At 39.6% G+C, this 27,397-nt stretch overlaps 2 protein-coding genes across 4 annotated transcripts in view; one reads left to right on the top strand and one right to left on the bottom strand.

The window, feature by feature from the left end:
* Positions 1–10,212, bottom strand: part of LOC134744094 (cytohesin-1) — an 80,583-nt gene extending 70,371 nt beyond the window's left edge. Inside the window, exons 1-2 of one of the 3 annotated variants that reach the window (XM_063677781.1) lie at positions 10,051–10,212; positions 9,858–9,931 (exon numbers count right to left, since the gene is read on the bottom strand). In XM_063677781.1, coding sequence (XP_063533851.1) covers positions 9,858–9,931; positions 10,051–10,129 — 153 coding nt within the window. In that variant the 5' untranslated portion in view covers positions 10,130–10,212. Of the gene's footprint in view, positions 1–516; positions 750–1,172; positions 1,416–4,957; positions 5,117–9,857; positions 9,932–10,050 lie in introns of those variants that run through there. The other 2 variants (XM_063677779.1, XM_063677782.1) reach the window with 2 other exon arrangements.
* Positions 10,213–10,644: 432 nt separating this feature from the next.
* LOC134744074 (ubiquitin carboxyl-terminal hydrolase nonstop) lies at positions 10,645–25,800 on the top strand. Its single transcript, XM_063677739.1, has 7 exons — positions 10,645–11,075; positions 11,499–11,734; positions 13,127–13,292; positions 16,148–16,258; positions 17,006–17,145; positions 17,991–18,632; positions 24,516–25,800. The coding sequence occupies exons 1-7, from the start codon at positions 10,956–10,958 to the stop codon at positions 24,568–24,570; spliced, it is 1,470 nt and encodes a 489-aa protein (XP_063533809.1). The 5' UTR covers positions 10,645–10,955; the 3' UTR covers positions 24,571–25,800.
* Positions 25,801–27,397: the final 1,597 nt, after the last annotated feature.

Here is a 27,397-nt window from a genome sequence, read left to right on the forward strand (position 1 = left end):
GTCGTTTAAATATTCTCTATAAACCATAAAACATGGTCAGAAATACGCTGTTATAATTTGATGGAACATACACCGTCTGGGTCGTGTAAAAAATAATATAGGTATGTAGTGGAATCGCCAACGCAGCGAGAGCGTCATAGATGCAGCGTGTCTGGAACAGTGCCAAATCTACGGGCGCCACGTAGCGTAGGTACGTATAATGTGACATTTTGCGTAACCTAAGCTTGAAAGATATAAGAATTCTTTCAGTAGTTTTCGAATATGTCATTTATGTCTCGATTAGATCGGAAGTATATTGATTACACTCACGTCTCCGGTAAAGATGTGAATAGATCATTAAACACAATAGATGGTAATACAGGCCAGTCGCTAAATACAAGCTCTGAACCACTCTGGACAATGACTTACTTTATAAATAAACAGATTTCAAATACTTAGTACCCACGCTTCAAGAGCGGAATATTGATAGAAACGAAAGTGTAACGGTAAAAAAGAAAGCAATAAAGCATTACAGACCAGTCTAGATACAGATGTTAGGTCCCAGGCAGACCTGGTCTTGCCGCGGGGCTGCGTGTCCTTACGCCGGCCCAGAGAGCCGTAGTTAGACGGTGAGGGTTCCTCGCGCCGCCGTCGTCCGCCCCGCCGTAGTGAAGAAAACCAGTTGGAGACCGAACCCCGGCGCTCCTCCTCGGCCGGAGGCCCGGCTTTGATGAACATCACTTCACGAGCGCATCACACGCTTCTAACGCCTACAAGCCACGGACGATTAGAAAACGCAACAAAGGAAATAATGTGATGACCTCGCCGCCTCGGTTTGGATGAGGAAATTACGTTTGCTAAGTCAGGTCAGTATCAAAGCCACTTAGTGAAAGGACACAAAAAGATGTAAGCACAACAAACTAACAATGGATTTGAAAAGCGGTGTACGAAAAGACCCAATGAATAAACATCCCCACATATTGCACAAGAAGCATGAAACCGAACGAATGAGTGAGTTTGATGGTGCGGTTGGGGAAATTACCCGAGAGTTGGTCAAGCACAACAAAAACTATTTAGAAATTAATGAACAAGCGCTTATTGCGAAGAATCCTAACAAATAAACAACATATAATTGCAAAAGCGTGACCTAGCGTATGATAGCAGTGAAGACATGGATGAAAGCACAGACAGACCTGATCATAGTCGTCGTCGTAAGTGCTGGTAGCGCGGGCCAGCCGTGCCAGCAGCGGCCACCACAGCGCGTCGCAGAGCAATCTCACATGTAAACACATCGCCACGGCCACGCGCCATACACTTCCCCGTAAGGAACGCACGATACTGAAGATAGCTGCGGACGCTTGGCACTTTGACAACTCTACATGCGTTTGCTTATCTTTGTTTTCGACAAGGTTGTCACACCTGAATTAGCGTTTATCAGTAACGTAAAAACAAATGGATGATTCAGAATACTACGAGTACCCGTATTTCGAAAAGGCGTTACAAATTACAATGAATAACTTAACCCTTTTGAGCGCCAAAGCGGCGTACATATATGGCATTCCGGTGAGTTAGCTGAGTAAGCAGCTGTGTATGTAGGTACGATTCAAAGTAGAACAATAAAATAATGTTATTACCAAAATACAATCGGTACCTATGAGTTTCAGGGGAACGGTTTTCCGTCAACATGTTTGATTTATGTGTACATATTACTTGTCTCAAATAATAAAAATCCTCGTCAAGTTATCAAATCAACGGGAAAGAACACAAATGGACAGTTCTGTTATCAGAGTTGACAAGCGGCTGCGGAAGCGACAGAGGAAGTACGAGTATGATAAACCGATGAATCGCGAACATTGTCCGAGGGAATGCAACTGCGATGACTCAGTTGGAATCACAAAAAACCGGTATTCATTTGAATGATCAAATTCCAATTCCGCACCAGAAAATAGCCCTAGCTTTAGGCAGCTGTCCAATGAGAAACCTTAACATTAGGCATCTATCCAGCGGAGTGGCGAGAAAGCGCTAGAAACTATTTTCTCGCGGACAAGGACTTTTTTTAAGAGAAAACACTCGTGTGCAAAGAAAGTAACCAACCACGTCACTGTTTTCCGACAAATCATACATAATATTATTCACGGTATCGTGAAGGCTGTGATTTGCGTAACGTTAATATGTTTTGACCCAATTGACCCCACGTGAAAACTTGCTCGACAAGCATGTGTCGTGAGTTGGCTGTTGGCTGAACTTTAAATGCTCAAGGCTTCAATGTTAAGGCCTTCTTTAGTAAAACAAATTTTTATATTTAGCTTTCTTTATAAGTCTTGTGCAAGCACTAACAATAATAAATATGTATGTCAGCAAATGCTGCTGCGTCTGTAATAATATAGGTAAATCTACATTAAGCTAATTTTACGGTTTCACTCACGTGATTTTAGTCACTTGCGCGACATGTTTCGGAGAGTCTAGGTCTCCATTCTCAAGCACTATAGCACTAACAGAGCATGAGTGAGTAGCGGTCACGACAGGCGGGAGCTACATGTCGCGCGACTGACTAAAATCACGTGAGTGAAACCGTAAAATTAGCTTAAGAGCCCCCGGCAAGCTCGGTTCTCCATACAAACGTAGTTACGCTCTCATTTTAAAAGACTAGCTACATTGCTCTAAAACTGTATACTTACAATAGGATAAGCTATATCTATGCCTGTAATTAGTTTATGTAGCTTCAGATACCATAGTTAAAAAAATACAGCCAATTTAAGTTTTTCATACAAAACTTGTTTTTGCTTTATTTCGTTTGTTTTATAAGCTGGAGCTATATAAACTAATTACAGGCATAGATATACCTCATGTCATTGTATGTGCAAAGTTTAATTACATTCCAACACCGTTTGTATGGGAAGGTGAAATTCGGCCGAGCTTGCCGGGGACTCTTAATGTTATGTCTCACGATAGTTTAAATTCGAATATAGGTACATGTAGGAGGTTCCCTCCATTCGACTAAGCTTTTCGTTGAAGGCTCGGTTTGTCAATAGACGTGCTTATTGAGCAAATATGACTTGCCATAGTTGCCATCTTATGCCTATAACCTCTTTTTCAAAGAAGTTTGCGAGATTTAAGCATATATAGAACGGCACTGTCTGAATGGAAACCTAAGCTTAACCTTAACCATACGCAACCGAGAACCTTTACTATATGAGGCATTTTCTATGAAAAGGGACCTTATTGTCGATGGCGCTTACGCCGCACAGCGTCGCGCGGCATACTATTTATTTCGGAGCATCGTTTATAATGCCGTAAGCGCCATCGACAATAAGGTCCCTTTTTATAGAAAATACCACATATTTCTGTAAATAACATTGTTTACAAGTTAATTAAACGTAAATAGTGATTAGCCCCAGCTGGGCTTTGGACAAAGGGTCAATGCTACGAGTGCCATTGCTGTGATAATAAATTACGAACATTTTAGGCATATCGTCGGTTGACATTGTTGACAACAAAGTCATAAAAGTAGCTAACAAATGTGTACCTATTTAAATGAAGATCGTGTCCAATTAATTATGTATGAGATTAGTAAACGAGTTTCAAATATTTGGTGATTTTTTGACTGCAAAGACAAAAAGGAAAGGATGTAAAACGCTGATTAAGTCCCGTTTTAGTGAATAACAATGAGGTAAGAGTGTGTTATTTATTATTTTCGATAAATTATGTGTCAAATGACAAATCTTCTTTAAGACACATGCTAAATTTTTAACCAGCTCCATAAAAAAATGATCGAGCGTATCAAATGTTTCTGTTGTCAACTAATATGATCACAGAATACAAAATGCAATATGGGGCATTTTCTATGAAAAGGGAACTTATTGTCGATGGCGCTTACGCTGCACAGCGTCGCGAGGCATTGTATTTATTTCGGAGCATCGTTTATAATGGCGTAAGCGCCATCGACAATAAGGTCCCTTTTTATAGAAAATACCACATATATGGATGCGGCTTAACATAATGACGTCACTAATGCAAGTAAATGAGTCTCGTAGTGTTTGACGTCTAATGACTGTGTGCATGAATTAAGTTGATGATTATCGACATTACACCGTGGTAAACATTAACGACACTGACATCGCATCATTAACAACATTAGAGTAATGAGAACTATAATTCAGAGACAAAGTGTTATTCTTATGTGAAAAACTGTACCAAAAACTGCGTCAAGTAACTGACACGAAAGACAAAATAATGACAAACATAGACAAGTGGCATGAGATGAGAAAAACAGGTAACTGGAGTACGTTACTCTACTAATTAGTATTACACGTTGATTATAAAATTATAATCAAGCATATGATATGAAGCTATGCGGATGTTTTCGCAAGTCTCAGAAGTAAACAAAAACCAGTTCATATAAAGAATTCCAATAGAAATCTTGTTTAGGAAAAAATCTATGGTCGAGTTGTAGAATGCCCTGCATGAAACTTCCTACGCATAATATCTGCATAATGAGCTCATTATTACTTCCACAATACAACTAGTTAAGTTAGGTAAAGTGTCGATGCGAATAAAAGGGAACCTTAGGTCGGTTTGCTCTTATTACATGTTGCAATACAAAGCACCCTTCCCGACAATTGCCAGTCCATTTTTTTAATCAAAATGACACGTTCCCACTAACGTCAAATCTTTAGCGAAATAATTTCGGTATCATTATCACGTGATACTGTATACACGTTCCTGTAAGACTGTAGTATAACACCTTAGTGCTCGTATGAAGGTTAACAAGTCTAGGAATGCCTCTTATAAACATCGCATTGAACGTGATTTAAAACAATATTCAATAAGGAAAATTATTGACATGAAGACTCAACAATTACTATGACGACTTAAACAAACCGTATCGAATATAAACAACATGGTGTTTAATTTATATTATTATGTTTTAGGAAAACTGGACGGCGAAGTCATCCACATATCCATATAAAACACTTACTCTACACAACACAACAGACTCAGCTGAAACTGTCAAAAACAGCACTAGATTCACAAAGTACACAGTCCCTTAGCACTGCGGTCCCGGTAACTGACAGCTGTATGCGGTACAGAGCGGCAGAGCGACGCGTCCGCACGGCGTGGCGGACCGTCTGATACTAACTTACTACAATACCGCTGTAGTAAGCCCGTGCATTGATGGCTTACGTCAGACTGTTCGCGTATTGAATGAAAAGGCTAGCAAGGATGTCGGGATTTTAAGGGAGGGATTTCTCTGTTTTCTTGATTAAGTTATGAAAAAAATGCCCGTCTTGAGCTCTTGAGTGATGTTTATCATATCTCTCTGTTGCTAAGTTGGAGATATTCTAGAAGGGATAAGTAGCCTTTTTAATTAAATTTATATATTATGAATTGAATTTGTCACGTAGGTAATGAATTACTTTGTGCAACATTTTAATACTAGTAAACAAATACGTAAGCATAAGAAGACCGTTTTTAACCACCATAAGAAAAGGTTCTCAGTTTGACCCGTATGCTTGTATGTATGATGAATCGATTTTGATGTGGTTTTCAGAAAAGTGTTTGTTACATTCTGGAGAAGGTTTTAATATACATGTATGGTTTGAAAAACCAATTGGACCCGGTAGGTGGCGCTGCTCTCGGTATAAATAAAAATCCGGCCAAGTGCGTGTCGGACTCGCACTTATAGACGGACGGAACGGCAAAAAAATCACGTTTGTTGTATGGGAGCCCCACTTAAATATTTATTTTATTCTTTTTTTAGTATTTGTTGTCAGAGCGGCAACAGAAATACATCATCTGTGAAAATTTCAACTGTCAATGTAGCTATCACAGTTCATGAGATACAGCCTGGTGACAGGTGGACAGACGGATAGACAGACAGACACAGCGGAGTCTTAATAATAGGGTCCCGTTTTTACCCTTTGGGTATGGAACCCTAAAAAAGAATTTAATATTGATGATTTTATGAAAGAGATTATTTAAAATATTATTGTATTGACAACTATTGCACAATGATTATTTAAGAAATTGAAAACTTTGACCAATGTATTTTATCAGTCATATTTAATTGTATATAACTGTCGTATTTCAAATGTACCTGTGTGACCTGTAAAATTCTTTTTACCAATAAATAAACTGAACTGAACTGAATAAAAAACTAAAAAAAAAAAGCAAAAAAGAAACCAAAATAACTTCATTTCTTTTTTTTAAAAAGGGAACCGCCTTCAAAAAACCAACCCAATGAAAAGGCCAAAATAATTTTTACACCCATACCCGTATTCTTCGTATAGTTATCTCACAAGTTACCTACTTACCTTCTCCTTAAAAATTAAAATATCTTTGAGAAAAACCAACCCACTGAAAAGGCCAAAATAATTTTTACACCCATACCCGTATTCTTCATATAGTTATCTCACAAGTTACCTACTTACCTTCTCCTTAAAAATTAAAATATCTTTGAGTAAAACCAACCCACTGAAAAGCAGAAAATATTTTTTATACCTTTTACCCCACCCCTAACCTTGTCCAGTCCCTATCCCGTCGTAAAGAAAATTTCTGCCAAAAAGTAATTAATACCTAATAATAAGAAAATAGTTTTTGAAGGCGGTGCCAAACCAACGAAAACATAATAATATTTTGCTGCCAATCAGAAAAAAAGTTACGAGTATAGGTATAAAAAATATTTTGTGCTTTTCAGTTGGTTGGTTTTTCTCAAAGATATTTTAAGGAGAAGGCAAGTACCTAGGTAACTTGTGAGATAACTATACGAAGAAGTGTTCAATGAAAACTAGAACAAATAAAGGGAGTTTTTGGGTTTCCATAGAATGGTAAATGGTGTTATTGGTGTAATTTTTAGACTGTGAGAGCACATGTTGGCAGGCAATTAGGCATCTGTCCAGATCTCGATTGGACCATAAACTGTTTACAGTTTAACCACTGTTTAGAAAGAGCCCACTAGAAACATTAAAACACGGAGTAGGATGGAGATGGCATGTGGGCGTTCCCGTCTATCCGACAGTTAGTAGCGACCGACTCACTTTATGCACAGACTATGCTCAGTTGTTGTGTAAACTTCATGCTCGAATGACATTCACGTCGTACGTACGCTCGTCTAACAAAAATTGATAATTAAATTTAAAATGCCGTATTGTGCAGTATTAAGCTGCAGAAATCACAGCGGTTTAAAAAATCTTTCACGTGGAGGTATTTCCTATCACCGGTGGTTATTTATTTAAATATAATCCGATAAATACGAAAAATCTGTTTATTTTGCATTATTTACGAATGTTCGTTAAGTAAATCTATATTTTATCAGTTAGAACTTAGAGTTCACAATCCTTTGTCACTATTCTTTACGTTTATCTGGAATATTCGCTATCCTAAATGTCAAATAACTTCGCTACTCACATGCTGCGCAATGTCGATATTTATATCGATAAAGTTAAAGTTACGATATTTCAAGTTTGATGTTTGGTTCGGTAATAAATTATTATTTTAGAAACGTTTCTAATTATTATTTGGGATAATCAATGTCTTAGATCAAGCACTAAGTTAAGTCGGGGTCATTTCATGGCAACCTTTCAAACCTTCGTATTCCTTTACATACGTTTTTGTTTTTTACGCCCATCATATTTTCATCGTTAATATAATTAGACTAGGTACTTAATGCACTTATGTGTACAATGCATGCAATGTGCCATGAATAAACGTTTTTTATTTTCTATTTCTTTATTATTAATTATTGTAGGTTACCACAAGATGCCGATATTAAAAATAAATGGATCAATGCTACTGGGCAAGAAAATTAGTTTCCGCAAAAATATAGCACCATTTGCTAGGAGCATTTCTTAGAGAAAGATTTCTGGGGATAAAATTGCCATACATCACATCTAGCGTCCACACGCCTAAAACTTAGTTACTAATTTAGTAATTATTAGTGACATTCGGGCTCACTAAATTAATAAAAAGTGTTCCGTACCACGCAAACTAGCGTCAAATATTGGAATTTTGCCGCCCCCCTTCCTGATTTGATAGGTCACAATCTTACAATCAAATCAAGTGGGATCGATGAGCCAGTTTCATGTATGCTTTCACACCATACAATTAATTTGACAATTTAATCAGGTTGTCCCGTCTAGATTGGCCTTAAATGCTGCTACAAGTAAATATATTGTTAAAGACGAATACTTACCTATGTAAGTAATTGCAGATTTGTGATTACAAAATAACAGCAATACCGAGTTAATAGACCGTTAAAGAACTATGATTTTATCTGTTTGACTTTAAGATATATTTAATGTTCACATTAACAACCTAGTTGGTCAATTAATAAGAAACAAATTTCTAGTTAGATATTTGTTGTACTGTACTACATATTATTTTTATACAATCACGATTATCACTACCTATATTATAATCATAAATAAAGTATCATCTAAATGTGTTAAAACATACGGTAATGAAATATCAATACCTAACTGAACACACAAATATCGATAAAACAATCCGATTACACTGTCCCCTCCCTATATCGTCGAATGGAAAGAAGTTCCAACGGTTATCTACTCGCAGGCGTGTAGAGATCTCGAAAACACCAGTGTAACGTGACCGTGAGATCCGTAACAAACCATGCATAGTTAGACCTTACTTATACTGGTTTTTTAGCCCTTTTCTCGCCTGTAATAAGTAAGTGATTTTAAAATTACATAAAATAACGCCATCTGGTGTTGAGTAGTTGTATTAGGTGAACGTTGAGCGAGCTTTTGTGAGATGAATGATAGCCTACAGTTGATATTCGTTCGAGAAATGTCCACCGGTAATAACCTTTTGGTATGGAAAGTTGCTACGAATCAGAGCAATTTTGTAAGTGTGTGACGTATTTTAACGTGGCTATGAATGTGTGAGTTTAGCGACACTGGTTTTCATACTAAATAGGAGTCATTTCACATCCACTAGTTTATTAATTCGTGCATTAAAACATGATGTTAATTTAATGCCTAGGTTTAATGGGTAAACTAATACCTACTTGTATTTTACGGTCATTTTCGTTCATACTGTTTAATTACCGCAACTCCATATAAAATAGTTGTGTTCCTTTAATTTACCAATAATAATCTAAGTTTCAAATGTATCATATACATATATTACGTCTATCTTTCGTAGATCCAGATTTTTATTATTCAAATTTCCAACTACATAAATAATAAGAATAAAGATCATTTATTTTCAGCTAAAGGTTACTGAAAATAAATGATCTTTATTCTTATTCTTTATGTAGTTGGATATTTTCAGCTAAAGGTTACTACCCTATGGCTTAGACAAATTTTCCTTTTGGAGCTCATATTTAAAGGGTCCCTATTATTTGTGCTTGAGCACAAATAATGGGATGGTAACTCGACATTTCACTCCCTTGAGACAGTGAAATGTCGAGTTACCATGCACACTAGCATTGATGATGACAGAAGTGTAGGAGGAAAACAAAGTGTAACTAAGGAGTCCATAACAAAACAATAGCAGTGGATCACAGGTGGTTGGAGATTAACCACTATGTCACTACCACATCGCTTGAAGTTGAACAAAACTTGTGGTATCCCCTAGGATTGGATACTTATATCTTTTAAAATGAGGCACCTTGATCTATTAAATTACCCATTACTTCGTTTAGAACCATACAAACTTTGATAAATAACTTAAGCAATAACATAACTGGTAAGTCCTAATAATAAAGTTATTCATAAAAGGAATCCAACTTCTAGTTACTCCTCAGACCGATAAATTGCTTCCATTTCTTAAATAACATTCTGCTGACGCACAGTTGGCAACTTGGCACATGAATAACAATCGCACAACGTAAGAAACGACAATGAAATAACACTCACCTGTATTTCTAGCAGTAACTCAGTTTTCCGACGACGAATCTCTATCAAAGTCTTCTGCTGTTCAGGTGTCAGCTCTGAAAATACCACATCAACCGTCAGCTAGCAGCTAAGCATTGAGGTCAAGTTTTTAATTGGAAAACAACTAAACTAGTTCTATGATATACGTATACACTAGAAAAAACACTTATATTACCGGAATGAGTAAAATGATCTCCATGATTGCTCGTTGTATTAGTTCCTCCAAGGGACAAGTTTTCAAATTCACTTATCATTTCTTAACTAAATGATATTTTTAAAAACAATCAACAATAGTTTACATCGTTATTAGTGGCGGGCGGCCATATTTAATGTTTACTTCAATCAAATCATTCAAATCAAAGCGAGGTGAGGACTATGAGGAGTACCACAGAGTCATCACAGAGTACACAAAAAACTGTCATCATTCATTCTCATTCACAAGTTCATTGTATAGTGTGATATCACGGTCTCTGTCTTACGCTAGTACTAGCACCCAAAAGAAAAGGATGAGTATAGTTTTTTTGCTCTTTTTTACTGATGAATTTGGTTTGCCAGACTATAGTTGGTTTCACCACAGATTGTATACTAGTTTTCAATGAGTTTTCACCAAAGAGTAGTATAAGTTTTTACCATTCCTTCGTTTCTCAATTTTATCTGTGGATACAAACGTCACATTGATGTCACGTCACTGGGGCAGCAGCGGCTGCCTCGCCCCGCCCCTTCTCTTCTGCGGATTCGTCCGTGCTTCACGCCGTGCCATATTCGCTTGCGCTAGCCTCGGACGAATCGAGTCAGCTAAGCAAAGCTAGCGACTGCGCTGCGAGTTGCGAGCGAGCCCAACCCAATCAACCCATGGTCGTTTGAGAGCTCGCTTTGCGTTTGCGTAGCCCTGCAATAACGCAAACGCATCTTGTTTCTTCTTCACATTCACATCAATATAAGCTCGTGTTTTATTTTTCCAAGAATTTTCGTTTGTGTTGAATTGAAACGTGTGTTCAGTCAGTGTTATTATGATTTTGGTTTAAAGCTTGCGACGTAGAAAAAGTTGTTTTGCGTCGCCGGTGTTATACAAGCAAGAATATGAATGACAATGGATGCATTCACTTGAATAATTTTAAGGCAGCCAAAGGATCTAATCCTTACAAAATAGTGCATGCATTTTTCGTGTCTTGCACCTCATTAGAAGCTAGAAGATACAAGGTAAGCGTTGAGAACTGATTGGCGTTGTAAATCTCGCAGGTACATTGACATCTATAAGAAAGAACACGCATTCAAGACATTTACAAGGCTCAGAAAACAATGAAATGTTCTGAATTTTCGAGATTTAGCATGGATTTACCTGTGTATATTTGCTAATAAAGAGTAATCAGCTGTTTAAATACTTATCAGCTGATTGGTAATCTTTGACCTCAGAACAGCTGATTATGTTATGTTAGGCAGTGTGTTTGACGCGTTCGATGCGGCGTGAGGCGTGATGTCGCGACTCTTAACTTGCAAGGATATTTATAAGAATACTATTCATATAGTCTTTCTTTTTAATGTTAACAAAACTTCCAGTGAAGTTACCTCATCTTAAAACAAAAGAAAAAATAAAATGTCTATGCTTGACTGTTTTTTTTTTAGGCCACATCATGTCTGTGTTTCACATGTGGTCAGCCCGGGCCCCGCATGCACTCCTGCCTTCATTGCATATTCTTTGCCTGCTATGCGGGCCATATCCAGGACCATTCAAAAACCAAAAAGCATTTTCTCTATGTTGATTTAAGCTATGGAAATATATTCTGTGCTCAATGCCAGGACTACATTTACGACAGAGAATTGGCTGAAATTGCTTTGAGTCATCGGCTAAAAGAAGCAAAGTAAGTAATCAGGCTAATACAACTTAGCTAGTAGGTATTATACTTACCTATGCACATGCACATATTTATTTATTTATTTAAACTTTATTGCACAAGCAAAGAAAAATGTACAAATGGCGGACTTAATGCCAAAAGGCATTCTCAACCAGTCAACCATTAGGTCAAACAGAGACATAAATATTGGCACATATGTACTGAATCAACATCATTATTTTTTTACAATATTATTCCTAGTACAAATAAGTTTCTAAATCTTCATAAGATACATGCTTAATTTACACATAACTACAAGATTTCTTAAAGAGGTAGACAGAGATCATGGTTTGCAGTGCAAATATTTAGAAGTATGCACTTAGGGATTCTCAAAATGGGGTATGCAAACCAAGTGTTGTCAGTGATTATAAAAGATTCAAAGACACTGCTTATGACAGCTAATATACCTAAGTGGGGCTATAAGTTTGAGAAACCCTGCTCAAAATATGATAGCACCAAAGCCTTATATCTACTTGATAACTTACATTAACCTTTGATATAGACAATGATGATGTAAATTTGGGCATTTATCTGATGTTTTTAATGAGTTATCTAGGGCTTACTTTAAGATTTTAATTTAATAATTGATCTTATTTAGCTAATTTAGTACAAAGATGTTTCATATTTCAAACAATTATTTTACAGCCATACTATAATTTTCATATTTCAAAATTATAAACCAAGCCTTGAGTTGAATTTTAAATGAATGTCAGCCATTATGGGTGTGGCAGTCTAATCCTAAAGGAAGGTTTCATATTTCAAACAATTATTTTACAGCCATACTATAATTTTCATATTTCAAAATTATAAACCAAGCCTTGAGTTGAATTTTAAATGAATGTCAGCCATTATGGGTGTGGAAGTCTAATCCTAAAGGAAGGTTTCATATTTCAAACAATTATTTTACAGCCATACTATAATTTTCATATTTCAATATTATAAACCTAGCCTTGAGTTGAATTTTAAATGAACGTCAGTCATTATGGGTGTGGCAGTCTAATCCTAAAGGAAGGTTTCATATTTCAAACAATTATTTTACAGCCATACTATAATTTTCATATTTCAATATTATAAACCTAGCCTTGAGTTGAATTTTAAATGAATGTCAGTCATTATGGGTGTGGCAGTCTAATCCTAAAGGAAGGGGCCGTTCTTAGCAAGCCAAGGTTCAAACATCTACATCTTCTTTGGAAGCCACATGTCTATAACAACGCTTAATCCACCCATCCAATGACTTCAGAAACATCTAAACAAGCCAACATTCCCAAAATATGTTTACAAAACCTTATTGTCAATATCTGAGAGGCATATGAAAATATTTTAGAACTTAAATGTACCTATAACATGTTTATCTTGAAGGTCACTAGGCATTGGTGCGCCGTTCATGCCATGGCTGCCGAACGCAAACGAAGCGACGGCGCTGCGGCGCCTCCGTAAGCGGCGCCTCATCAGTCCCTCCACCACGATCGGGCTGCGGGGACTGCAGAACCTGGGCTCCACCTGTTTCATGAACTGCATTGTACAAGTAAGATTCATTTCATCAGCGTAGAAGTCGTCCCCCTTCCTCTTTTTAAACCCATATTAAATGTATCCCCAATTTGGCCTCCCTAAGGGATGATTTTTGAGATTGGATTAGGATATAAAATACTTTATGACTTATATCTTAATCCATTTCAAGCTATCTCTTAAATTTAATTCTTCTCTTCTTCAAATCTTCAACTGCTTTGGTTTGCAGCATGATTGGGGGCAAACATCCAAACAAATAAAACATAGGTATAACCTTTTGCATTTATGATATTTGTGTATTTCTAATTATCTAGCATGTGGTTTGAGATTATTAAATAAATCTTGTCTTAGAGCTTGTGTGTTGGAGCGATTGGATGCAGCAAAGAGGATATAATAGGATAGAGCGGTACTGTCATAGTAAATTTTGTAACCACAGTAAATTCACTGCCATCTATCGACACACTTTAAAACTAAAAATGAAGATTTATAAAAATAAGATAAAATCTATTTAAATATGGATAAATGTTTTTTTTCTATTTGCATTTATTATTTTTATGATTTTGACCCATGTTCTTTCACTGATATGCGTTAAAATTGTTAAATCACAAGCGAAACCGTCAACGCCCTCTATACGAGAGTAGGCCAAAGGTAGTGGCTCCATCTGATCGAGAATCAAATTTTCGTGATTTTCGAGGCACGTTTTTTCCTTAGACTGTATCCATCTATTACGGAGTTATATCTATCTTTGGATGCAGTTATACCATGGGATCTTTTGTAAGTACAATGCTAGTTTGATTATGAAACTATTTTGAATAACAATAAAATCCAATTGGTTTTAGGCTGCCATAGCAGGTCATCGTTTATTTTTAACCTGGTAAAATCATATAGTTGGAGGTGCTAAACAATAAAGAAAAGGTGTTTTAAATTTTACTTTTAGTTCTAAATGTTTGAATCCGGACCACAGGTGATTTACACATTTTTTACCTGTTTTGAAAAAAAAAACACCTTAAAGGGTTTCGACCCTTTATATCTAGCTGGAGGCCCAAAGAATGTATAGGATACTTTTTACCTGGTCAATGGCCATATTATAACAAAAGGCATTATTGTAAGCAAATTTCAAATTGTCAATTCATCGTTAACGTTTAAACCATGTTTAAACTACAATAATGATAAATAAGCGTTAATAACAGGAAACCAAGTTGTCAACAAGTTACAGGAACGGAAGGAAAACGTATCATATTCATGTCTAAATATACATGTATTTACGTTTGTTTGACTATGTCACGTCACGAGCTATTATTTAACACATTCACTGCCAGCGCGCTAGGCTTTTTTATACCACGTCGGTGGCAAACAAGCATACGGCCCGCCTGATGTTAAGCAGTCTCCGTAGCCTATGTACGCCTGCTACTCCAAAGGAGTTACATGCGCGTTGCCGACCCTAACACTCCTCTCCCTCGTTGAGCTCGTATTAGGCGCTTTTCGCTACATACGGGTTTTCCCATGTTATCGGCTATGCTTGTAGCGCATAGTATGCGCTGGCACTGAATGTGTCTTTTTTTAAAGTTTGTCTGCAATATGGCTGGTCTGGTAATTGAATGGAATTCTGTACTCGTTTAAAGCGCTGATTTAACGCAATTGCATCGTTTATCGTCTTCGGAATCGACTCAATTGAATGAGTTTATTTGAAAACAACCAAAGTAGTGACTGATCATGATCAATACGTAATACGTATATAAACATTAAAAATAATACATATCTTTTGTGTAATGTTATTTCTGCGTTTAATTTACATAATATATGTGTTAGTTTAGAGTAGATACAACTGCAATACCTTTACAGGGTGTCATGTTGTGATACTTTATCGATATATATATATATATATATATATACCAAACTGTCACCTACATATATATCACCTATAACCCCTAAATCTCACCCGTTTTTGGAAAATCTAATAACTGTATCGATGTCGTGGCCAGATCATAGATTTTGATCATTTCATGAATAAAATACCATTTTAGAATACTACTACTATTTTTAACTTAGTGACTTAGGCTTAGGCACTTGATATGGTTAGGCTAGGTTTGACTTTTTCATGATGTGGCCAACCGATAATTATCAAATCTGGCCACAAACACGACAAAAAACATATAAGTTTCGATATCGACTACACTCAAAATTTTAGAATCTGTTGAGAAATGCGACCTGCCGGCCTAGTAAGCCTAGGTGACAATCGCTATCGCTTCGCCATCGCTTCGCCATCGAATCGCTTTGTATCTCTCTATTCTTCTCTTTAATATTAGTGTGACAGTCACAATTGCGTTTCGTGCGCTACGGAGCGTTACTATTGGCAATTGGCATAGAGTAATTTATACTAGAGCGGTACTGTCATAGTAAATTTTGTAACCACAGTAAATTCACTGCCATCTATCGACACACTTTAAAACTAAAAATGAAGATTTTTAAAAATACGATAAAATGTATTTAAATATGGATAAATGTTTTTTTTTATTTGCATTAATTATTTTTTATGATTTTGACCCATGTTTTTCACTGATATGCGTAAAAATTGTTAAATAACAAACGAAACCGTCAACGCCATCTATACGACAGTTGGCCAAAGCTAGTAGCGCCCTCTGATCGAGAGTCAAATTTTCTTGATTTTCGAGGCACGTTTTTTCCTTAGACTGTATCCATCTATTACGGAGTTATATCTATCTTTGCTATTGGCATGTTGTCTACGGGGCCTGTAGAGAAAAACAGACGGTCATACTTGGTCATACGAAAACATTTATGCCCCAGCTGAAACCTAGACGCTTCTGCTCGTTCTGTCAATAAGCTTATGTACTTACAACAAAAATGTTTTTTTAGGCCCTGATCCACACGCCTCTTCTCCGAGACTACTTCCTCGGTGAGAAGCACAAGTGCAAGTCCCAGGGCTCCGGCAAATGCTTGGTGTGCGAAGTCTCCAAACTATTTCAGGTAAATAAAGTAGAAACCTTACCTAAAACAGGGACTTCAAACAGACAGGAGGGCCAACAGGAGATGAAAGTAGTTGCATACAGTTCACAAAAACGCCTTAAGTTATATTGCCATTGACAACTTCCTGATTCTTCATAAGTAGACAGGATTATTCAAACTTTGCGCCACTTGCACTATCCCACTAACCCAGTGTCAAATTGTACTGGAAACCATGGTAACTCCAGATTTAACCGGATAACCCCGGATCAGTGAATGGTGCAAGAGGCCCTTATCAGTTAATTTAATATTGAGCCTGCAAACTACGTCATATTACAAATTTAAAATATTTAACGTCTTCGAATACTTCACTATAAGTATATAGTATATACTATATACAAAAGGAGCATGAGCTAGAATTTTACATCTTTATCTTAACTTACGTAACACTGATGTTATACCTGATTACTGACTGAATTTACAGTTATCCACACCAAACCACTGATCTTAGTTATTATCCATGACAGCAAACAGCATGGCGTTCCGGCGTTTTGAGCGCTTTGAATTCAGGTTCTGAGTGTAAGTAAGGCCTTGTTCACATTGTATGAGCACTTTATGGAGCGAATAGCGTTAAATGGAGACCAAGGGCTTTCCCAATGGCCACGGAACGCATGTTTGAGCATGCTAGGGGTTAGAATGGATCTAAAAAAGTATTGAGATTAAATAAGGAAAATTGGCTGGAATGTTTTAACTTTCCTCTTTGCATTTCAGGAGTTCTACTCAGGCGCGAAGACCCCGCTGACCCTCCACCGGCTGCTGCATTTGATCTGGACGCACGCGCGCCACCTGGCGGGCTACGAGCAGCAAGACGCGCACGAGTTCTTCATCGCCACCCTGGACGTGCTGCACAGGTGACTAGTTCTACTCCCGAAGACCCCGCTGACCCTACACCAGCTGCTGCATCTGATCTGGACGCACGCGCGCCACCTGGCGGGCTACGAGCAGCAAGACGCGCACGAGTTCTTCATCGCCACCCTGGACGTGCTGCACAGGTGACTAGTTCTACTCCCGAAGACCCCGCTGACCCTACACCAGCTGCTGCATCTGATCTGGACGCACGCGCGCCACCTGGCGGGCTACGAGCAGCAAGACGCGCACGAGTTCTTCATCGCCACCCTGGACGTGCTGCACAGGTGACTAGTTCTACTCCCGAAGACCCCGCTGACCCTACACCAGCTGCTGCATCTGATCTGGACGCACGCGCGCCACCTGGCGGGCTACGAGCAGCAAGACGCGCACGAGTTCTTCATCGCCACCCTGGACGTGCTGCACAGGTGACTAGTTCTACTCCCGAAGACCCCGCTGACCCTACACCAGCTGCTGCATCTGATCTGGACGCACGCGCGCCACCTGGCGGGCTACGAGCAGCAAGACGCGCACGAGTTCTTCATCGCCACCCTGGACGTGCTGCACAGGTGACTAGTTCTACTCCCGAAGACCCCGCTGACCCTACACCAGCTGCTGCATCTGATCTGGACGCACGCGCGCCACCTGGCCGGCTACGAGCAGCAAGACGCGCACGAGTTCTTCATCCTCACCCTGGACGTGCTGCACAGGTGATACTAACTCCAGCACGCTAGGGACTAGAGACTGCTGCGTTCTCAGGGGCTTATTTTAAATGATTTTATCAATCTATCTTATGTATTTGTATTTATCTAAAGACAGCTCGACTCTAGGTACATTTCAAACTTTCCAGACATTGCATGAACGGCGTCGAAGAGCACGCCGAAAAGAAAGAGAACGGGCGCTGCAACTGCATCATCGACCAGATCTTCACGGGCGGGCTGCAGAGCGACGTGGTGTGCACGTCCTGCTCCGGAGTCTCCACCACCATCGACCCCTTCTGGGACATCAGCCTGGACGTGGCCGGGCCCGGCTCGCTGCAGGCCTGTCTGGAGAGATTCACCAGAGCCGAGCATCTCGGCTCCGGAGCTAAGATTAAGTGCTCAAACTGCCGAGCGTACCGTGAATCGACAAAGCAGTTGACGCTCGAAACGCTGCCTATAGTGGCGAGCTTCCATCTTAAACGCTTCGAGCACTCCTCGCAGATCGACAGAAAAATCTCCACCTTCGTATCCTTCCCGGCTGAACTAGATATGACTCCATTCATGTCGTCACACCGCCGATCGGTGGATAGTGGTGCGGCGGACAACAACAACGCGCCGGAAGGGATATTCGAGGATAACCGCTACTCGCTGTTCGCTGTGGTGAATCATTTGGGTTCGCTGGACGCGGGCCACTACACGGCGTACGTGCGACAGATGAAGGGCAGCTGGTTCAAGTGCGACGACCACATGATCACCAGGGCCTCGCTCAGGGAGGTTTTAGATAGCGAAGGGTACGTATCTATTATTTTTTGTTAGAGTTCAATGATATTAAACCTTTGACGACCGGTCTTGCCTAGTGGGTAGTGACCCTGCCTATGAAGACGATGGTCCTGGGTTCGAATCCCGGTACGGGCATTTATTTGTGTGATAAGCACAGATATTTGTTCCAGAGTCATGGGTGTTTTCTATGTATTTGTGTATTATTGTCTAAGTACCCACAAAAGATAGCTGGCAACCCCGGCCAGATAAACATTTCAAAGAGATAGCTCGCTAAATTTTTATTATAAATAAGTGATAAAAGCTTACGAATATTGTGGTGAAGTGAACAACAGTGATGTAAGTCGCCCCGCGGCCGAAAACACATCGAATTCAACTACGGTGCACGACATTTCAACGTTTTAGACCACGGTAAAGTACACAGAAAACCGTTTATAGTTTAAAACACAAAATTTCGCTAAACATAACGGGATAACACAGTGACGTACACAGCTGTTTGAGAAAACTGACCACAGACTAATAAGACTAATGTCACTGATAGACTAGCGGTTGACACATGTCCACGGGTGCCAACATCATAAAGTGCGTATTGTCAACTGAAGGGTGCGTTCGGAAACCACAGTGAGTTATCTTATTATAACAACATAAACATACTTAACTGTCTCATCAAATATGGCTTTGTGTGCTGGTTGTAAATTGGAGGCCGATGATGGCAGATACATGAAATGCAGTAGATGCGATCAATCGTATGATTTACTGTGTGCCGGATTGGCTTTGGATAGGTACACAACTTTGTCGAATGAGGACCTCAATTGCTGGATTTGTATGGATTGCCGAAGTACAGCACCCAAAACTGACAACACAAATACACCTGTGCGTCTCTTTCCTAGCTTAAGAAACTTGGGTAATGACGGTTCAATTGCTCAAATAGTTGATACCTCGGTTTTGGACTTGAATGGTTTTGAAAATGTCACCGTAGGACGAGGACAGTACAAGTCACAGAACTCACAGAATATTCATCGAGTGGACGAGTTGCCTAAGTGTGCATGCGGAGGTGCGACGCTGAGAACTATTATTAGGGAAGAGCTTAAAGCTCTCTTTACTGACGGCGACCCTTCGTGGCTCTTGGATACCGTCATGCCCAAGACGAACAAGCTTACACAATTAATGAATGAGGTTCTAAACGCCCAGGCTGCATTATTAGCTAGAATAAATGAGGTCACCGCCCTACCGTCATCTGTAACACCGTCTAGCATATGTAAGAAAACGCAGCCGGCAAATATTTCTGCAAATTTACCACCCAAACCAGTAACATCTAAATTGAACTTGCCTATCCCTGGCAGCTCCGTTGGTAGAGTAAACTCCCCTAACAAACTGACTGCGCCTAGCCCTAAACAACAACAACTCATTCCAGACAGTGCTCCCTCAGTTAATTCAGAACCTGCAACCGAGACACAGGAGAGTAGGAAAGTAAACCTTGTAAACGGTGATGCAGGTGAAAATGATAGTTTTGGCAATACCTTCACTATAGCAGATGACTCAGTCTGGGAAAATGTGCGGTACAGGAGAGGGCGGATGTCTAACACACCCTCCGATGGAGTTCGTAGTGGTACTGAAGGAGTGTCCGCGGGTGACAACCATGCTGGCAGCGACAGGCGTGGTAGCAGTGCTAACGGACGCATAGTGGGCCGAGCAGGCGCCGAAGGTGGCGTATGCCGTGGCACGGCTCCGCCCGGCACAACTTCCTTATCTGCCGCGGAGCGTCTGCAACAACTGCATCTGTGCTACGTCGAGCAGGGAACTACGGTGGAACAAGTGCGGGAGCATCTGAACACTATCTGTGAAAGTGATGTGTGTACGGTTGAATCCCTTAAGTCCCGTGGGAACTATTCGTCATTTAAACTTGGAGTGCCCACAAAGTTCTCTGAGCTTGTGCTGTCAGCTAATAACTGGGCCGAAGGAATATGTGTTAAGTGTTGGCGACAGAACTTTCGTTCGGGCCGGGGGAAAACCCGCGTCAGCGGCCCGCCCCCGGCATAAAAAACTTTTGTTTTATTACCAAAATGTTCGGGGATTGCGATCCAAGACTGGCATGTTTATTCAAAATGTTACCATCAGTAAGTTTGACATCATTGGCCTTACTGAAACCTTCCTGACAAGCTCCGTGCGCGACGGTGAGCTCTTCCCCAGTGGGTGGCGCGTGGCGCGCCGAGACCGCGCGGGCGACGCTGGCTGGGGCGGGGTGCTGCTGGCCGCACGCGAGCGCTACTCAATGCGTGTCCTTGATGACATCGATGGCCTTACCGTAGATATGGAGTTGTTATTTGCAATAATTACTTATAAGGATTTGAAATTTTTGTGTTGTGTCGTATACCTACCTCCAAGCTATAATACTGAGCAGTATACGAATGTCTTGACATGTATTGAGAATGCTGTATGTGCTTATCCTGACTTATGTTTCATCTTGTTTGGCGATTTTAATCTCAATTCATGTTCATCTAATGTAAAAAGTGACTTTGATATTTTTTGTGACTTTTGTAAATTGACTCAGTATAATAATGTTTTTAACGACCACGGGGGCATGTTAGATCTCGTGCTGAGTGATTTAGATGGGAAACTGCTGTCGGTATATACTTGTTCTGATGAAATGCTAGTACCGATGGACGCGTACCACCCGCCCCTTGCGATTTTGGTGACATTTCCATGCGGCCTGCCTCCGCCGTCCGTGCCGCCGCGCCCGCGCGCCGCTTCCTGCCCGGACTGGAACTGGCGAAAGGCCGACTACGAAATGCTTTATTCGGCCCTGGCGGCTATTGAGTGGACCGATCTCCTAGCAGCTACTGATGTTGACTGTGCTACTGAAATCCTGTATGCCAAACTTTACTCGTGCATTAATCAATTTGTTCCTTTAAAAAACCGCTCTCATAACCAATCTAAATACGTATACCCAAAATGGTTCACAGGGGAGATTATACGTAATATTAAAACTAAATACTTTCACTTGAAACGCTTCAGGCAGGAGGGCAAAGACTTCAACAGACATATGTTCAAATATTATAGATCGCAAGTGAAATATTTAATTGACGACGCATATAAACTTTACATTCAAAATCTGCAATGTAGTATTGTTAATTGTCCGGAAAAGTTCTGGGATTATGTTAAAGACAAAAAAAGGGAACGACAGCACAGTGATCAATCGTTCTATATCGATGGAAATGTAGTAAGTGGTCAGGGCGCTGCAGATGCCTTCGCTAATTATTTCAGCTCAGTGTTTCAGCAGGATAGGCCGATCCTGGACGCGGCGGCCGCGGCGCGAGAGGCATACATTTCTGGTGACTCAAGGTCAGTTTCCATTCCCTTTGTCTCTGAGTCTGATTTTAGAGCGGCTATTCGCAAACTAAAACCTCGCTCATCTGGTGGGCCGGATGGTATCCCAGTGTTCCTGGCCAAAGATTGTGCTGATACCTTGATTGCTCCTCTGTTGCACATATATAACCTCTCACTCAAATACTCCGCCTATCCAAATCGCTGGAAAACTTCTAGGGTGACACCGGTTCCTAAGGATGGTAACAATACAGATATTACCTCCTTTAGGCCTATAGCTGTTCTTCCTGTGTTTGGGAAAGTATTTGAAATCATACTTAACCGCCATCTAAGTCTGCAGGTGGCTGATCGCTTGCAACCCAGTCAGCACGGCTTCCGTAAGTCGCGATCTACAGTCACGAATCTCGTTGCCCTCGCTGACTATGTCTGCAAAGAGATGGATGAGGGATACCAGGTCGATGCTGCGTATTTCGACTTCAAAAAGGCATTCGACCTGGTCGACAACGACATATTGCTGAGGAAGCTAGCGCTAGCGGGCTTCACACCAAAGCTATTAGATTTCTTTGCTAATTACATGTGTGGCAGGCAGCAGTACGTCAGGGTGGGCGGCTTCGAGTCTAGTGACTACTGTACGCTGTCTGGTGTGAGTCAGGGCAGTACCTTGGGGCCCACTCTTTTTCTCCTCATGATAAACGACTTGCCCGACACAATCAGTGCTGCTAAGTGTCTTCTTTTCGCCGATGACCTGAAGCTGTTCCTAGGTATTCGTAGTATTAGCGACAGTGCATCGATGCAAGCTGATATTGATGCTGCTGCCAGGTGGAGTGAGAGAAATCGACTTCCCTTTAACGTGAAAAAGTGTAAGGCGATAACTTTCTCGCGTAAGCGTTCTGATCTCCAAACTGGGTACAGCTTGGCGGGTTCCTCGTTGGAGAAAGTTAGTGAAATCCGAGACCTAGGTTTAATATTAGACAAAAAATTCGACTTCCATTCGCATATCACTCGTATTAGCAAGCAGGCCAGTAAAACCTTAGGATTTGTAATGAGAATATCCAAGCAGTTTCACGTTGGAGTGGCTAAGATTCTCTTTAACGCGTACGTGCGCAGCAAGTTGGAGTATGGTGCGGTTGTCTGGGATCCGTATGAGGCGAAGTATTCCCTAATGCTTGAAAAAATACAACGAAAATTTGCACGCTGGTTGTATAAAAAAGCCTACGGATATTACCCGTACCTCTACCCTTCCATCTTTGTCTCGGGGATGGTTGGGCTAGACACGCTCGAATTAAGGCGGAAGTTGTTGCTCCTGGTGCACTATCTCTCAATCGTTCATCACCAAGTTGATAGCCCAGAGGTGTTAGGGAGGATAGGGTTGTTAGTGCCTAGGAGGGTACCGCGGGATGTAGACGGGGCGGTCGCACCGCGTCGCCGGCCGTGTGTGTTGCTGCGGCCGGCCGCTCGCACGTGTTACGCGAGGCACGCACCTACCACGCGTGCTTTATCATTGCTCCATTTAATGCTCACTCAGTATGTAGACGCTGACATGTTCGCCGATCGTTTAGCACATTTGTGCAGAACTGCTAGGCAATTTTTGAATTTTTATAATTTTAATTGACTGTCATGACATTTTATTTTATATGTTGTATATTTTATTGACATTGTTTAATATTATACCCGATTTTTTTTTGTTTCCTAGCGTGTAAGTAAATTTGAAATTAGAATTTGTTTTGACATTTTTATGCGCATGTTTTTATAAGTATTAATGTTGAGGTTAGTTTTAATTAGTTTCCATGTTCCTACTCATATCTGTACTCCTAGCATGTAAGTGAATTGGTTTTAAACTGTAAACTTACATTGTTTCCAATAAATAATAATAATAAAGCCTTCTCGAGCTTACTGTGGGGTTTAGTCAATTTGTGTAAGAATGTCCTATAATATTTATTTATTAAAACAGCACGCGTGGAGTTGTGCCGTTCTCTAGAACGTTCTCCGTTTCCCAAGGGAAATATTTTCGAGCGAAAGTATTTCCCATACAATACTCTAAACACGCGTGTTACCTCCTTCGTTTTAAATGTTGGTCAATAATATAATCTATGTCACCAACGTGGTAATTTTGAAGCTATGGTGTAACACGCAATACAAACATACCTGCCCCCACATACATATACTCTTAGACTCATAACCCTTCTATTTGAATTTACCAGGTTATTCCCACTAGTTACCACGAAGTTTTTACCAGTGGTAACTGTGGGAATAACCCAATTTACCGCAGTAAGGTAAAAATACGTATCCATCGAATCCATAAAAGTCTTGCTTATCTGATACTTTTAAACTCGTAAGTCCCATGTCAATTTTTTCGCTTTTGAATTTGGAACTTTCTTTTATTTCTATATGAGTTCAAAACTCGAATTTAATGTGTACTTGTCAAGTACACGGGGACTTACGAGTATAAAATATCTATTCTAATACACAAATGTGAAAATAAAAGACAACGACAAAACTAGTTAACTAGAATAATGTTGATGAGAGTTTACAATGACGACATTTTTTTTTATTGTTTTTTTTTTATTCTACAGATATCTGCTCTTCTACCACAAGACTGTTCTGGAGTATGAATGTGAGAACTTATAAGTTAACGTATTTTAAATACTATGGTGTGACCTACGGCCTTCGTCAAAAGTATTGAGTACCCATTATTCTTATATAAATATATAATATAGGTATATTTATATAGTAAACATTGGCGTTTAATATAGAAAAGAATATATTCATGATGAAAACTTACTTAATACATAAAAACGCATAATTAACCTAAGAAAACGAGGCTTAAAAAACGGATTATCTATGAAGTGTCTAGTTACCATTTTTAGGGTTCCGTACCCAAAGGGTAAAAAAACAATATAAAGTTTCAAGTTTTGTATAAGATAAAGCATGGGTGCTTAATACTATGGCTAAGTAGTGTACATTTTTCTTGCACAAGGTGCAGGCTACTTACGCTAGCAATATCACCAACTGTACTTGTGCCATCTTCAACTGCTAACTGACAATGGGGTTGGCAACTGTCAAAAGTTTCCATTGATGGCGCCATCAAAGCTTGCCCCTTTAAGAGATTTGGCTTAAAAGTCTGGCATCCAGGGCATACAATTCCATTTAAAAAAAAAATTGACAATTCTAGGGGTTGACAGGGCAAGCTATGCTGGCGCCATCTGCTAAATAATTTGACCGGCCGACTCCATTCCTAAGCCTTGAAAAGACATGGCGTTATTCATAAACGCGTTGCTGGCCTGAATTTGCTATGAATCGTTTGTCTTTATCTGTCATTTTGACTTATGTATTTGTAAGAAAGGGATAAAACATTTAACTAAATCATGCCCGTAAAGTTTTATGAATAGGGGGGTAAAGGTCCATCTGTTAGTGAATGTTCGAGTTGCATAATACAATATGCGCAAGCTATGTGCGCCGTGTGCAAGCACAATGTATAAGCGCGTCGGAAGTTGGGATATGCTTTGAATATAATTATACAAAAAAGTATACTTTTAGGTGTGTTGTAATCTTTGAATAACGGACGTGTATCAATAAAATATGCCATTACATTATTGGACTGAGATCTATCTGTATTACAGATATATTATGCTGTTTTCAGAATAAATCAAATTTCTCGAGATTAGTATAGTTCGTCTTTTTAGCATTAGAAAAAAATTGTTTTTTGTATTTTTTGGTTATTTTTGTTGCTTGTAAAAAAATTGACATGTAAAAGTGCCCCTGTGGCCTATTTGCTGAATAAATGTTTGATGTTTGAAAGAAGGTAAGCGATCTGGACGTGTCTTTTACCTTTTTTGTAATGCTAAAAAAACGAACTTAGTCTATAATATTGTCTTCGGTTACCGCGATAGTTACTCATGAAATAAAACTATGAAAACGGATTATATCGCGTATATTGAATTTATAATACATCCCGACGTTTCGAACTCTTTACAGCGTCCGTGGTCAACGGGTGACTGAGAAAAAAAAAAAAAAAAACGTTTTTTTTTTTTTTTTCCTCAGTCACCCGTTGACCACGGACGCTGTAAAGAGTTCGAAACGTCGGGATGTATTATAAATTCAATATACGCGATATAATCCGTTTTCATAGTTTTATTTCATGAACTTAGTCTATTCAAGATGACCGTCGCACATCGACAAACGCCAAACGAAAATATTAAATATATGTGCCATTTTCAACCAAAAGGTACCACATTGTCGCTTATAAGGTTGATTTCAAATTAAAGCTATAAGGAAATAGCGCCTTATTGACAATCGACAATAAGTACCCTTTTGATTGAGAATGGCACATATCGTGATGATGATGACAGATGCTAGGAAAAGTCACGTGACATTATTAAGTTTCGGCCCCAAGATAATGAGGGCTAACGCGTATGAATTCGCCGCTAGGGGCGCTAGTGTAGATGGTGGTCTTTTCCATAGTTCCAAAGATAGATATAACTCCGTAATAGATGGATACAGTCTAAGGAAAAAACGTGCCTCGAAAATCAAGACAATTTGATTCTCGTTCAGAGGGCGCTACTAGTTTTGGCCTACAGTCGTATAGATGGCGTTGACGGTTTCGTTTGTTATTTAACAATTTTAACGCATATCAGTGAAAGAACATGGGTCTAAATCATAAAAATAATTAATGTAAATAAAAATAATCATTTATCTATATTTAAATACATTCTATCGTATTTTTATAAATCTTCATTTTTAGTTTTAAAGTGTGTCGACAGATGGCAGTGAATTTACTGGGGTTACAAAATTTACTATGACAGTAACGCTCTAGTATCAGTTACTCTATGATAGTTCGAAATGTCACTTGTCACTTAAATGACTGACAGCTGTTCTTTAGTCTTTTGGACCAACATCAACAGAGGCGCCAACTGGTGAGCAAAAAAACGATAGCCCTCATTGCTATGTATGTATATATGTGTATGTTTACCGTCCGCGCGCGAATTCCGTGCACGGATGAGGAATGTTAGGAATGTTGGGCGTCATAACCGAGTGGTGTCATTTTGACGTACGCACACCCTCCCACCTCGACCTCCGAATGCACGGAATTGGCGCGCGGACAGTATGTAAGTATATATATTATACAATGTTTTCCTTTGTTATGTATTTGTAAATTGTCTTTACTGGATTGTTCGTTTCTCCTTGCACCATATTTTTGTGTCTGTTTGGCCCTATGGTTGACTGGTAGAGAATGCCTTTTGGCTCCAAAGTCTGGAGCATCGTCGCAAGGTTGCCAGCCTGTCGATCTTTTATAGAATACATTTCGGAGAGTGTGCCGAGGAACTGCACAACCTTATTCCTCCGTCCCATTTTTACCATCGGACCACACGACAAACGGCACTCCGGCATCGCTTCATGGTAGGAATTCCAAAAATACGCACGAAGCGTTTTGCTTCCACATTTATTATGCGAACTG

The sequence above is a fragment of the Cydia strobilella genome, chromosome 9, assembly GCF_947568885.1.
Source record: "Cydia strobilella chromosome 9, ilCydStro3.1, whole genome shotgun sequence".
Taxonomy (NCBI): domain Eukaryota; kingdom Metazoa; phylum Arthropoda; class Insecta; order Lepidoptera; family Tortricidae; genus Cydia; species Cydia strobilella.